The 13,306-nt window shown below is 62.4% G+C and overlaps 2 protein-coding genes across 4 annotated transcripts; one reads left to right on the forward strand and one right to left on the reverse strand.

The window, feature by feature from the left end:
- The first annotated feature begins 131 nt into the window (after nt 1-131).
- On the forward strand, nt 132-4,426 carry TIGD5 (tigger transposable element derived 5). The gene has a single exon (XM_026488879.4). It carries the CDS (start codon nt 132-134, stop codon nt 2,079-2,081), a length of 1,950 nt encoding a protein of 649 aa, XP_026344664.2. The 3' UTR covers nt 2,082-4,426.
- A 743-nt stretch (nt 4,427-5,169) lies between these two features.
- On the reverse strand, nt 5,170-10,482 carry PYCR3 (pyrroline-5-carboxylate reductase 3). 3 transcript variants are annotated; one of them, XM_026488939.4, is made up of 6 exons: nt 10,350-10,482; nt 8,571-8,635; nt 7,861-8,040; nt 7,316-7,528; nt 6,907-6,999; nt 5,170-6,447 (listed from the first exon to the last, which is right to left on the reverse strand). In XM_026488939.4, the coding sequence occupies exons 1-6, from the start codon at nt 10,444-10,446 to the stop codon at nt 6,394-6,396; spliced, it is 702 nt and encodes a 233-aa protein (XP_026344724.1). In that variant the 5' UTR covers nt 10,447-10,482; the 3' UTR covers nt 5,170-6,393. The 3 variants fall into 3 exon arrangements, with proteins under 3 accessions (XP_026344724.1, XP_026344723.1, XP_026344722.1); XM_026488938.4 differs by having other exon boundaries at nt 5,170-6,687; XM_026488937.4 differs by having other exon boundaries at nt 5,170-6,301; nt 10,350-10,476.
- Between the last annotated feature and the right edge of the window lie 2,824 nt (nt 10,483-13,306).

Raw genomic sequence — 13,306 nt, forward strand, 5'->3', positions numbered from 1 at the left:
CTGGCGAGACAAAGGGGAGGGCCCGGCCGGCCCCGCCCCCAGCGCCCCGCCCCGCGCGGCCGGCCGGGCCGGCGTGTGGCCCCCGCGCCCCCGCCTCCGCCGCCGCCGCCGCCGCCGCCACCGCCGCAGCCATGTACCCCGCGGGCCCCCCGGCCGGCCCAGCGCCGCGCCGCGGCCGCCATCCCCCGCCCGGGCGCCCCGCGCAGTCGCCGCGGCTCCCCGCGCCCAGCCCGGCCCCCGCCGTGCGGCCGCCGCCCCCGGCGCCCGGGCCGCGGCCCCGCGTGGCGGTGAAGATGGCCTTCCGCAAGGCCTACTCCATCAAGGACAAGCTGCAGGCCATCGAGCGCGTCAAGGGCGGCGAGCGGCAGGCCAGCGTGTGCCGAGACTTCGGTGTGCCGGGAGGCACGCTGCGCGGCTGGCTCAAGGACGAGCCCAAGCTGCGCTGGTTCCTGGAGCAGCTGGGCGGCGAGGTGGGCACGCAGCGCAAGAAGATGCGGCTGGCCAACGAGGAGGAGATCGACCGCGCCGTCTACTCGTGGTTCCTGGCGCTGCGCCAGCACGGCGTGCCGCTGTCAGGGCCGCTCATCCAGGCGCAGGCCGAGGCCTTCGCGCGCCAGATCTACGGGCCCGAGTGCACCTTCAAGGCCAGCCACGGCTGGTTCTGGCGCTGGCAGAAGCGCCACGGCATCTCCAGCCAGCGCATCTACGGCGAGGCCGAGCCTCTGGCCGCCGGCCCCGCGCCTGGCCCGCCCGTCAAGCAGGAGCCCGCGCAGCCCCCCGGCTCCAGCCCCGGCCCCCTGCCCGACCGGGCCCCGGCCCCGCCGCCCCCCGCCGAGGGCGGCTACGGCGACGAGCAGATCTACAACGCTAACGTCACGGGCCTCTACTGGAAGCTGCTCCCGGAACAGGCCGCGCCCCTGGGCGCGGGAGACCCCGGGGCGGGGGGCTGCGGCCGGCGCTGGCGGGGTGACCGGGTGACCGTGCTGCTGGCCGCCAACCTGACCGGCAGCCACAAGCTGAAGCCGCTGGTCATCGGGCAGCTGCCGGACCCGCCTAGCCTGCGCCACCACAACCAGGACAAGTTCCCAGCCTCCTACCGCTACAGCCCGGATGCCTGGCTCAGTCGCCCCCTGCTGCGGGGCTGGTTCTTCGAGGAGTTCGTGCCCGGCGTGAGGCGTTACCTGCGCCGCAGCTGCCTGCAGCAGAAAGCTGTCCTGCTGGTTGCCCACCCGCCCTGCCCAAGCCCGGCTGCCAGGATGCCCGCCCTGGAGGAGAGCGAGGAGACCCTCCGGCCGTGTCGGCCTGAGCCCCTCAGCCCCCCGGAAGAGCTGCAAACCCCGGATGGTGCCGTCCGGGTGCTCTTCCTGTCCAAGGGCAGCAGCCGGGCGCACATCCCTGCGCCGCTGGAGCAGGGGGTTGTGGCCGCCTTCAAACAGCTCTACAAGCGGGAGCTGTTGCGGCTAGCTGTGTCTTGTGCCGGGGGCTCGCCGCTGGACTTCATGCGCAGCTTCATGCTCAAGGACATGCTCTACCTGGCGGGCCTCTCCTGGGACCTGGTGCAGGCAGGCAGCATTGAGCGCTGCTGGCTGCTGGGCTTGCGGGCCGCCTTCGAGCCCCGGCCCCCGGAGGAGTGTGTTGGGCAGCCGGCTGGCCAGGCTGAGGAGGCTGCAGAGCACAGCCGGGTGCTCAGCGACCTCACGCACCTGGCAGCCCTGGCTTACAAGCGCCTGGCGCCTGAGGAGGTGGCCAAGTGGCTGCATCTGGACGATGATGGGGGGCTGCCCGACAGCTGCAGAGAGGAGGCAGGCCCTGGCCGGCCCCCTGTGCTGGCCCCTGCGGCCCCTCCACCCCCCGCCAGCCTACCCTCTGTCATGGGGAGTGGAGAAGAGGAGGAGGAGGCCTCCGTGCCCACTGCTGGGGAGGCTGTCCGGGGTCTAGAGACAGCTCTTCGGTGGCTGGAGAATCAGGACCCCCGGGAGGTGGGGCCACCGAAGCTGGTGCAGCTGCGCTCACTGATTAGCATGGCCCGGAGGCTGGGGGGCATTGGTCCCTCTCCTGCAGTCCCTGAGGATGGAGTGTGACGGAGTCAGCCTGAGTGGCCCCCCAGTGGCTGTTCTGCTGCACTTGGAGGGAGGGGACACGCACAGTCTTCCATTTCCCCTCCCTCCCTCCCCTGGGATGGCCCCACCCGATGGCTCAGGGGGCTCCAGGGATTCCGGCCCCCAGGCTGGCTTGAAGGGGCTCTGTTGGTGGAGGGTCACCTGCTCCACTGGTCCCATTCTCCTGAAGGGGAGCCAACAGAGGGGCCTCGGGCCCATACACCTGCTCCCTGGGCAAGCACACTTGTGGGGTCTGTGGTTTTAGCCGGGGTCCCTTGCCATGCACACCCACCACCCGCACAACATAGCGCGCTAATCAGAGCAGCTCTCAGTTTTCCTGCCCTGGCTCTTGCGGGCTGTGCCTGTCTGTACCTCCCGCCCTCCCGGGTGGCCCAGCACATGCACTGGACAAGGGGCCGGCACTCCTGTGAGTGTGGAGCCCTGATGCTTCATGGTTCCCATGCCACAGCCATGCAGTCATCTCCATTAAGTCCATTTTTACAGATACCCTGCCTGGGGGCCAGGGTGGTATCTCATTCCCCAGCCTGGGGCTGGTCTTGGAGGTTCCCTGTGTGGAGGCTGGGAAGGGAGGATGGTGCCCAGCAATTGGGGATCCGGAGGCTCCGGACGCAGCAGGGAGTGTAGATATTTCTGTTCCACTGGGATTGTTAGTTTTCCTTAGGAAAATTCCATTCCAAAACCGCTCTTGTTCTATGGGTTAGCAGCCTTCTAGACTTGGGCCCCTGGTGACTTGACCAATGACTGACAAGCTCCCTGGACCAGCCACAGGCCACTTTGTCCAGCCCCCCTGGCCCAGAGCCATGCCATCTACCTGGAGCGGGGCTGCAGTGCTGCCAGCCAGATGGGGACAACCGTACAGTGCCTTAGTGCTCCTCCTCGGCTGCCCCACCCCTGCGGGCACTACCGAGGGTGTGGCGAGGGAGCCGCTTCCCACAGCCCCAGGAACTGGGCTTCTGAGCAGCTCCGTCTGAGAGGAGGAGGAGGAAAGTGTTCGTGTGTTACTGCCCGGCTCCAGGTTTGGAGTCCGGCTGGTGGTCTGAGGCCCAGCGGTGCCCGTGCCTCCCAGGGGCGGCTTTTGGGGACGTGCTGCCCAGAGCCCTGGTGAGAGGCAGGGGCCAGGTCTGAGGTGCTGCCTGCCTGGCCTGTCTGCCCTCCCTTCACCTCCACCTGCCCCACATCCTCCTGCTGTAGAGGGGTGGTGTGTTCGTGGGAGGGGTGGCCATGCACTGGGGGGCAGCTGGAGGGAGCCCCCAGAGCACCTTCCCCACAAGTCTGAGAACATCAACTGTTTCGTGGAACGGTCCCCAGTCAAAAAGTGCGTGTGTGTGTGTTGCATACATATATCTCAAATCCAAAAGCTGAGGGAAGGTGGGAAGAATGTGGGAGCAGGGGCTTGCCTAGCCAGGCCTAGGGCAGCAGCCCCTAGCTGGGGCCCCTCTGGCCTCTCCACGTAGTAGCGGTCTCAAGCCCGCACCCCTAGAGGCGCCTTTGGCCGTCTGCGGCTGGCCCTGGGACTCTAACCTGAGCAGGTGGCACAGGGCTTCAGGAAGTCTTAATTTCATAACATTCCATGGCAACTCAGGGACCTAGGGCTGGGAGGCCCCGGCCTCCACTCTGCCAGGCCTGCCCACAGGGGCGTCTGGAGAGACAGACCTCAGGGCCCACGTGGGCACTAGGCAAGGGTGCACCTGGGGCCCCAGAGTTTCTCCCTGCGGAATGGCTGAATACTCAAAGCAGCAAAGGTTGCTGCTTTTCCAAAAAGTGGCTCTTGGTCAGGGTCATCGCTAGGGCATCCGGTGGGCTTGGCAGCTGCTGGGAAGGGAGGCGCCACGGATGAAGACGAACTCGTGTGTAGGTTCTGCTAAAACCACCCTTGACCTGCACGTTTTGGGGGGAGGAGACCAAGCTGCAGCCAGCAGAGAGCCCGTCTGAGAGGCACGGCCGTGCCCCAGGCGGGCTACGTGCCCGGGAAGCTACCGCCAGACAGCCGGTGGGCTGCAGGTGCAATGGCGGCATGTGGTGAGGGGAAGGGCATGCCCTCCAGGGACCCCCAGCCCGTCTCGGCCCAGCAAGTCAGGATTGCCGCAGGCAGCCCTAGGAGGGGGGCTGGGTGCTGTTTGTCCCTAGATAAGGGTCTCCACAGGTGAGGCTTGACTCCAGGGGCGTGTCCTTGAGAGGACCATGGGCTTTTGGGGTGCGTGCTCTGTTGAGGGGCCTTTTCACACCCACCCTTGCTGATGGGGGAACTCACCCAGTCGGATGGGCCCGATGTGCTTTATAATAAAGGTCTGTGTCAACTTCATGTGCAACCCTGCTCTAAAGTTTTACTTTAATATATTTCTTTGGATTTTGGCGAATATTTTACTTATTTAAATAATCTGCACCAAACATGGGGTTGAACTCATGACCCTGAGGATCAAGTTTCACGCTCTACTGCCTCAGCCAACCACGTACTTCCAAAGTCTTAATTTTGTAATTTTTGATCCAATGCTTAGATCTAGAACACCTCATAATTTGAAAATGTGAGGAGATATGAACACTGATGAAAGGAGAAATTCTATCCACCAGTCTCCTGGAAAAGTAATTTGAGCGCTATGTTACAAGGTGAGTTGTGGCCAGCCAGTGACCAGGTTGCAGCCCTGACGCCCAAAGCCACTGTCATTACTCCTGTCCTGTCCAGGGCCATCACCATCTGGGGTACGGCTGCCCTTACAGCTGGGCTAGGGGTGCACTGAGGCGCCTCTCATTCCGCGAGTGGCCTGCTCACGGCAGGGCTGGCCAAGGTGCATCTTTTGCCCCACAAAGCAACCCATCCAGCTTCTCGGGGACTGTATGGAAGACGCACCGCTGAGCCCACCCTGGAGGGTGAGGCTGGGCCAGCAAGGGAGCCAAAGGTGCTACCCTTGCAGACCTTTCCAATGATGGCGCCCTACTGCCAGGGTGGGTAACCTCTGCACCCTACCAGCTCCCAGGTCCCAAGCCTCGGCCGAGATGTACTTCCAGGCCCTTGGAATCTGCTTTATCAGCTTAAATACCGGTCACTCAGTGCTACAAGATCGCGCCTTTATTCCCATCTCAGATCAGTCAGGTGGGGAAATGGCCTCAGGCTGACCCTTCTAACAGGTGGAAGGGGCAGTCGGCCAAGGAAGGACCAGGGTGGGAGGCTGGCAGGTTTGGGGATGTGCCTGGGAGGACAGGCTGGAGGCTGGCGATGGAGGGCGGAAGCGTGAGCAGGGGGAGCGTGCTCTGGGGGTCTCATCAGCCACGCACAGATGGGACTGATTTGCTTCAAGTCTCAGTTAGTAACTGGAGGCGGCTTGCTCCACCTTGTGGCTGGCCCAGTCTCAGTAGGCCACTGGGGGGAAGTGAGGGGAGCTCCAGCACTCCAGGGCCTTCGTGGGGTGGGGAGGCTCCAGGAGCCCCAGAGGCAGTGAGGGGCAGGGAGAGCCGCAGGCAGCCCGCCCACCACCCAAAGGCCCCATGGCCTTGGTTTAGGACCTGAGTTGCTGGCTCTCCTGGCCAGGTGCTCCATTCAGGGATGTGCCAAAGAGCATGTCCTGCAGTCAGGGGCCAGGAGGGCCTGCAGGACAACCCAGTGAACGGTCATCAAGGCCGGCTCCACCTGCTGCTTGCCAGGAGCTTCGTGGGGGAAGGGCCCGCACCGGCTGAAGCCAAGTGCTCGTTCCACAGCCAGCTAGGCCCGTCCTCCTGGACCTCCGCTGGCCTACGGCTGACCAGCACTGTGGCACACCCACCTAGGGCTCTGTTCATGGGGGCTCCCCAACGGAAGGACCCGGTGCAGCTCCTGCTCAGCCAGGGAAAGAGCAACCAGCCCCACTGTTTCTTCAGGGGCTGGGAAGGTCGGGGCCTAGCTCCCTGTGGGTGACACCCCCCACCCCATGGCAGGTCAACCCGGGGACAAGACCAATGTGGTGGCCTACCAGCGCTGGCTTCATGGAGGAGCAGCCTGTCTCTTGCGCGGTGTCCAGGTCCCCTACCCTGAGCTGGCCGCAGTCACACAGCTGCTGGAAGGGCCTACCCAGCCGCTCCAGCAGCAGCTCTGCTCCTGCCCTCAACCCCCCAGCTGAGCACGCAGGGTACCTGGCCAGCAGTGTCAGCGCTCCGGCCCTCCAAACCCAAGTCACCCATGATGGTAGACCACTGCCATGGTGCCTTCTGCCCTGTGGGGCGGGGGGGGCAGGGAGGGGGGCGGAGGTTCCCATGGTGAGGGGATCCCCTGCCTGCGAATGAACAACTCCTGTCCTGTTTCTTCTCATTTCCTCGTGTGGAGGTCAGGGGGCTCCTGCATGGTGGGGGAGCTGCAGTCCTGGGGAAGGGGCAGGGAAGGAGGGACTGGGGGCAGCCCGCAGCCACTGCCTGTTCCCTACTTCCCGCTGAGCTCCCTGGCCCGGCAGGTGGCAGCCTCCACGGCACTCATGGTGGCAGCCCGCAGCCCACCCTGCTCCAGGGCGTGGAGCCCGTAGATGGTGGTGCCGCCTGGCGTGCACACGTCTGTCCGCAGCTGAGCCGGGTGCTGCCCCTTCTGCTGCAACATCTTGGCTGTCCCCTGGGGAGAGGGGCCTTGGGGGTGACTTAAGGGAGGTGGGAAGCCCCTTCTCCAGCTCAGCCCCACGGTGTAACCTGCTTCATCATGTGTCCACCCCCCACCTCCATCCCAGATCTTCATCCAGGCTTCTTGGGCCTGCTCTCCCCCTTCCCGCTGCTCCTGGGAGACATAGCAGCCCATCCCTTCTCACATGACCCCACTGGGGCTGCCTTCACTCACCAGCAGAGTCTGAGCAGCAATGCGGTGAGCCAGGCCACCAGGCATGCCCATCTTGATGGCACCTTCGGCCAGGGCCTCAGAGAAGGCACACACCTGTAGCAGTGGGGGGTAGAGACTGTCAAAGCCAACACTCTCCTGCACACAGCACCCAGTCTGGACAAAGCTCAGAACCTTCAGGAACACAGCCCAGAGTGCTGGCCCCCAGTGCAGGAACTAGGGCTGAGGGCTGAGCCCAGGGATCTGACTGGACAAAGGCCAGAAGGCAACGATGAACCGGAGAGTAGAGCTCACAGGCAGCCCGGGAACCAAGTCACCAAATCCCAAAAGCCGGGGTCATTGCAGGGACTTGAAAAGTCTCCGCTTTGCCAAGGGCTGGCCTTGGGGCCGTGGGGGATGAGACAACACTCACAAAGGCCACGCCGCTGCCACTGAGTCCGGTGTGGATGTCCACGTGGGCCTCAGGCACCTCCTCGCACTGCCCACAGGCCTCCAGCAGGGTCTGCAGGAGCGTGGCCTCGCTGCTTCCAGCATGGCGGCCCCGTGCCATCACCATGGCCCCCTCTTGAACCATGCAGGGCAGGTTGGGTGAGACCCGCAGCACCCGTGCAGTTGGGGGCAGCAGCTGGTCAGAGAGAAGCTGGAGTCAGGAAACATGTGGGATTGGCCCCGCCAGGCAGGCCCATGCCTCAGCCAGTTGTGGGCTCCCTCCCATGTGTCGTGGGTGGGGTGCCAGCAGGAACCTGAATCCCAGCCCCCTTGGCCACCTGGCCACCTCTTCAGGCTGGGGTTGGTCTGGGAGGCTGTCTGTCCCAGGTTTCACCCATCCCACTTTCCTAAAGGGCTGAACCCAGGCTGGCACCAGTCTGGGATGGCAAAGGGTGGGAAGTTCTGACCAGCAGAACTGACTCTGGGGTCAGAGCCTCAGGTCTCACATAACCCCCACAGGCTACTCACCTCTTCCAGGGTACTCAGAGAGACGCCGGCAGCCACAGACACCAAGATGTGCTCAGCGGTTACTACAGGGGCCACCTCTGCTAGGACAGCAGGCAGGACGTGGGGCTTGGTAGCAAAGAAGACCAGGAAGCAGTTCTGCAGAACCTCCTGGTTGGAGTGGGTGGTCCGGCAGCCCAGAGCCTGCAATGGGGACAGTGGGATCGGGGCTGGGTAAGTGGGACAGCCTCCCAGACCATAGCCCTTCCTGTTGGAGGCCACCCTGCATCCCCAGGGGTCCTCATGGGTCTCTCCCATTGCAAATGCCTGCACCAACCCCACTCCCAATAACCAGGACTCACCCAGACCATCCATTCTTGCTCAGGACCAACCCTGAACCTCACAGGACCCCTGATGTCAGCACTTCCTTGTGCCCTCTGACCCCAGTGAGTGCCCACGACCATCTCTGCCCCCCCAACACACGTGTACACATGAGTGTACACACACACACACACACACACACACACACACACCTTTCACTCTGTCCTAACCTTCCACAACCTTGACCTTCCTTCTGGTCTTTGGCCTCCCCTTGCCCAGCCCAGCCAGTCTCAAAAGTTTAGCCAAATAAGCAGCACTTCCTGGCCCCAAGAACTGTCTCAGAGGGACAGGGGCCAAGAGCCACCATGAGTCCCCAGGAAAGCCTCAACTCAGAAGAGCTGGGCCCAGCTCACCCGGAAGTGGGAGAGGTTCCTGTCAGTCGGTGCACTGGCCAGTATGTGCTGAGCTTCTACTTTTCCTGGAGAGAAAGGCAAAGCAAAAGGGTCAGTGAGGAGGTGAGATGGAAGGAAGAAGTGCGGAAACCAGCCTGGCCTGCCCCTTACTGAAGGGCCTCTCATGCTCAGCCAGGCCTGGGCCATCCTGGCCCCTAGCTGGCCTGACACTCTGTGAGAACCCAAGTGCCTGGCAGGGGTGTTCCGTGCACCCAGGACCAGGCACTCAGCTCCATTCTATTTTGCTTGTCAGTCGTCACTACCTGCCTGCTGCTGCTGAGTCCACAGGGGGGCTAGACGCAAGGGCCAGGAGCTTGTCCAGTCTCACGAGGACACAGCCTCCAGGGACAGGAAGGCTGGGGTGGAGGAGGGGGCACGGTGGAGAGGGGGCCCAATAGGGGCTGAGCTTCCCTGGGTGTTGGGGGTGCATCTATGCTGGGATGTCCAAGCAGAGGCTAAGTGCCCATTTGGTAGAAATCGTGTGCATTTGTGGCACACAGGGCTGGGGAGATTAGGGTCTACCAGGAAGGCAGAAGTGCACCCCACAACCTGCACACAGAGCCAATTAGGACAACGACACCCGCCACGCATGCCTGCACATACCAGCACTGTGTTCAACACCAAATCTCTCCAGTCCTGGGAGGAAGGAGGTAACGCCAGGTCTTACAGGTAAAACACCTGAGATGTGCAGTCAACTATTTTCTGATGATTTTGACCCTTCTGAACCTTGACTGTGGCTGAAGGCAGAAAGCCAGCCCATAACTTGCATGTAAAGGTTTCTAAAGACTAGGACAGCACTGTCCTGCCTTGCTGTAAATCAGTGGTTCTCCCCCCGGAAAGTTTCTGCCCCCAACCCCAGGGGACATGTGGTAACTTCTGGAGACAGTTCTGGCTGTCATAATTGGGGGCTGCTACTAACATCCAGTGGGGAGAGACCAGGAAAGTGGCTAAACACCCTACAATGTGAAGGATGGAGAATTGTCCCACCCCAAACGTCCATAGCGCCGACGTGGAGAAAACCTGCAGCCCGCCACCGCAGTGGAGCCGGCAAACGGGAAATAGAATCGGAGTCTCAAAAGTCAACCCACTCGACCCAGGCAGCAGACCAGAATTTAGTGGGAGATCCCGGGCTCTAAGGTAGCGCTGAGCGAGGAACTATCACCAGAGCCAAATACTTAACTTCACATTTTCTAGCAGTCACACGAAGCAAGTAAGAAAGACAAAGTTAACTCTAATATATTTTATTTAACCCAATGTAAACAAAACTCTATCCTTCCAAATATTGGTTTTAGTCAGCACTAAAAATTACTCAAATACGTTACTTGCTCATTTTGTGTGTGTGCTACATCTTCCAAACCCAACACAGATTTTTTTCTACAAACTCGCAGCACATCTCAACTCGGACCACCCACATATCAAGTGCTGTGTGCCCCACGTGGCTCACGGCCCCCCTGGGGACAACCAGCTCCTCCCACGCACACCCCTCGCCGCTGTGCTGAGCAAGCAGTCCGCAGGGGCAGCGTCCGCGATCCGCCCTGGCCCACGCCCGGCCGGCCCGCCCCGCCGCACCCTGACGACCCCGCGCGGAGGGCTCCCTTGTGGCCCCCGCTCCTCGCCCAGGGGCTCTGCGACACGCATCCCTCCGCGCAGGTGAGCTCCCGGCAGGTGAACCCTCCCCTCGCACACCGCGCGGGCGTCGGACGCCCCTGGCTCCCAGGCCCGGGGACCCACGCGCCCCACCTGCTCGGATGAAGCCCTGCGCGATGGCCTCCGCCATACGTCCCGCGCCCACAAACCCCACGCGAAGAGGGTCCATCCCCTGCCCCGCCGCCGCCATCTTGCCACAGCCCCGCCTGATCTTGCCCCGCCCCACGTCCTGGCCCCGCCAATGGGCTACGCCGCCCCGCCCCTGTCCTCGTCGATTGGCTGCCAGGACTTTACTCTCCGCCCACTCCCTTCCGGGCTCTGAGCTCTAGGCTCGCTCTGCACCGAGTCCCTCCTCCCGCCGCTTATTGGTCCGAGAGAGCGAGGCGTTGCGGGGGTGCCGCGGAGCATGGCACCCGATGGTCCGCGCGCTGCGGCAAGAATGGCCGAAGACGAGGCTTCAGTGCTGAGGGCGAGAGCCAACCATGGCCGGACCCTGGGTGCGTGGATCACACTGGTTTCCAAAGGGCAGCTTGAGAGACTCCCTTAAAAGGCGAAGGGTCGGAAAGGGTGGGTGCTTCCTCTGACTGTCCCGGAGGTCTGCGCCCTGGAGGGTGCCTGGTGGGTGTCCCTCGCGGGGACGCTGCAGAGCCCGGGAAAGCACTGGCGGGTGGCCGCTGGGCAGCTTCGCTTCCAGGAGGAAGCATCCGCCCTGATTCTGATGAAAGACCGGGGCAGGCAAGGTCCGGACCCTGGCCCACCATCGGGACTTGTCAGGAGCTGGGGAGCGGAGCCCCGCCAGCCTTAGGCCAGTTTCTCTGGGTGGAAGCCGCGTCCTCAGGGCGCCCTGGTTCTCTGGAGCCTGGGAGTGGACTCAGGCGCGGAGGGCAGGGCTGCCTGGTCGGGGCTTGTTGTCAGCGCCTCTCCAAGCTGCAGCGGGTCCGGGTGAGCGCATAACGTGGGCACTGCCAGAGAAGTGTGTGAGCAGGGGCCTGTCGCTCTACTGGGTTAAAGAAGCTCCTCCCGCCAGCCTGGACCCTTATTTTCTTGGGCCTCCCAGGCTGCTGCGAGAAGGCCGGAGTCGGGGCGCCTGGGCGGCTCAGTCGTGGAGCGTCTGCCTTCCGCTCAGGTCATGATCCCCGGTCCTGATGGGGCTCCCTGATCGGAGGGAAGCCTGCTTCTCCCTCTCCCACTCCCCCTGCTTGTATTCCCTCTCTCTCTCTCTCTCTCTGTGTCAAATAAATAAAATTTAAAAAAAAGAAGAAGAAAAAAGGCAGGAGAGGTCTTCCTGACGCCTAGGTCCCCCCGCGGGGACCTGGCCCATCTTGTTGGTCCTGGGGGGTGGGGGGCGCTGATGGAGTGCTTGGCCAGGCAAGGGGCCGTGTCTGAAACTGAGGGGAGCGGAGGGGTGGGAGAACTTTAATTTTTAACTGACATGGGAAAAATAAGGCTTGAAGATCAAAGATTGTGTTTTTGTTTTTTAAAGATTGCATTTAAAGAATGTTTTGTTATTCTAAACTCTACTTTGCCACATTCTAAGCTCTTCAACAATAAAATCCCCTCATTCATTCAACACTGCCCCCACAGCGTGTGGGCCCTGCTCTGGGCAGGTGATGAAGGCCAGGCAGCCGCAGAGCACAGGCAGCGGAACCCACACTCGAGGACCAGCATTCTGGCTGAGGACACGGCCCCTCTGCAACACACACACACACTCATGACAGTACAGACGGAGGCTCATCGGGACACACAGCCACTATCTGTGTCCTGCCAGGTGTGTCCAGCTCTCTGCTATGCTGGGCCTCCCTCCGTGTGTTCTCACATGGCTGACTCAAGCTCCAACTCAGGCACCACGCCCTGCCCGAACCCTGACAGGAGCAGATCCTTCATTCACAAAGGGCTGGAGCCCAGCGAATACACAGTGGAGGCTGACCCAGGTCCTAGAGCTCCCAAGTCCTGGGAGGAGGGAGAGGCTCCTGGGCATTCCCAGAGAAACACACAGGAATCCTGCAGCAGAGTGCACCCTCAGAGAAAGCAACACCGAAAAGGCGGGGGAGGCACAGACGGGAAGGTCCTGGGCCAGCCCCGGGGGATAAACACTGCAGCTTGCTGGAGAAAGACGGTGGAGACAAATGCCCAGAAAGGCCAGCTGGGCACAGGGACAGAGGTTGGAAGTCGTGCCTGGCACAGGGAAGACAGCCAATACTGCCTGAACGGAGGACAGAATCAACATGATGCCAGGCACCCCTGGGGTCAGAAGAAAGCTGGGAGCCACCAGCATGAGGATGACAAAGGGTGACCCAGGAGAGACAGGACCTGAAAGGAGGGTGGGCCTGGAGCCAGGGAAGGTATCTGAGGGCTTTGGAGTTGGGCACTCCTGGGTCCACACCCCAGCACTAACTGGCTGCCTGGGTACTTGGCTGGATTCCTGCTGAGAATGGGGAGGTCTGTGCTGCTCACCCCTACCCACCAGGCCCAGTAGGCCCTCCTTTGTGACACCTGTTACTGTCCAGGGGAGCAGGGCAGGCCAGGCCCCATCACGAGTGGCCACCTGAGGGCTAGGGAGATGAGGGGCCAGGCCTGGTACAGCTCTCTCCTGGGATCCATCCGTTCACCACCCTCCCCTTGGATCCATCCACATGCCTCCTCAGCCTGTCCAAATCAAGAAACAGCTTTGTCCCGCAAAGTCCCTGCGCTGACAGGTAGGCCCAGGGAGTTCAGGCCACCCAGGCCTGCGTATGACCTCATTGGAAAGGCTAAGCTGTGGCCACAGCACCCGCTGGGACTGCTACAGTTACCCTGCCCTGCATCTCCACTGGCTGACCGTCCCCCGCCTCCACCCTGCAGCCAGCATGCACACCCGCTTTACCAACCACTGCTGCCCTTCTACTCCAGGGCCAGTCAGCCCCCCTGGCCCAGCAGCTCTCCAGAGCTGAGCAATCAGCAGGTGAATGGTAGGTCCTGGGGTTAGCCAGGCTCAGGGAGATAGTGCCTGTGTGTGTGTGTGTGTGTGTGTGTGTGTGTGTGTTGGGGGGGGGGCAGGGGCTGGCACAGAG

Source organism: Ursus arctos, unplaced genomic scaffold, assembly GCF_023065955.2.
Source record: "Ursus arctos isolate Adak ecotype North America unplaced genomic scaffold, UrsArc2.0 scaffold_6, whole genome shotgun sequence".
NCBI classification, from domain to species: domain Eukaryota; kingdom Metazoa; phylum Chordata; class Mammalia; order Carnivora; family Ursidae; genus Ursus; species Ursus arctos.

What these genes read in the sequence shown, in the direction of transcription:
- TIGD5 (XM_026488879.4), top strand. Translation starts at nt 132, where the DNA reads ATGTACCCCGCGGGCCCCCCGGCCGGCCCAGCGCCGCGCCGCGGCCGC.
- PYCR3 (XM_026488937.4), bottom strand. Translation starts at nt 10,446, where the DNA reads ATGGCGGCGGCGGGGCAGGGGATGGACCCTCTTCGCGTGGGGTTTGTG. An exon ending in GCAGGGCTTCATCCGAGCAG is followed by an intron (nt 8,636 to 10,349) that starts GTGGGGCGCGTG and finishes CTTTCTCTCCAG; the next exon opens with GAAAAGTAGAAGCTCAGCAC. An exon ending in CTCTGAGTACCCTGGAAGAG is followed by an intron (nt 7,529 to 7,860) that starts GTGAGTAGCCTG and finishes CTCTCTGACCAG; the next exon opens with CTGCTGCCCCCAACTGCACG.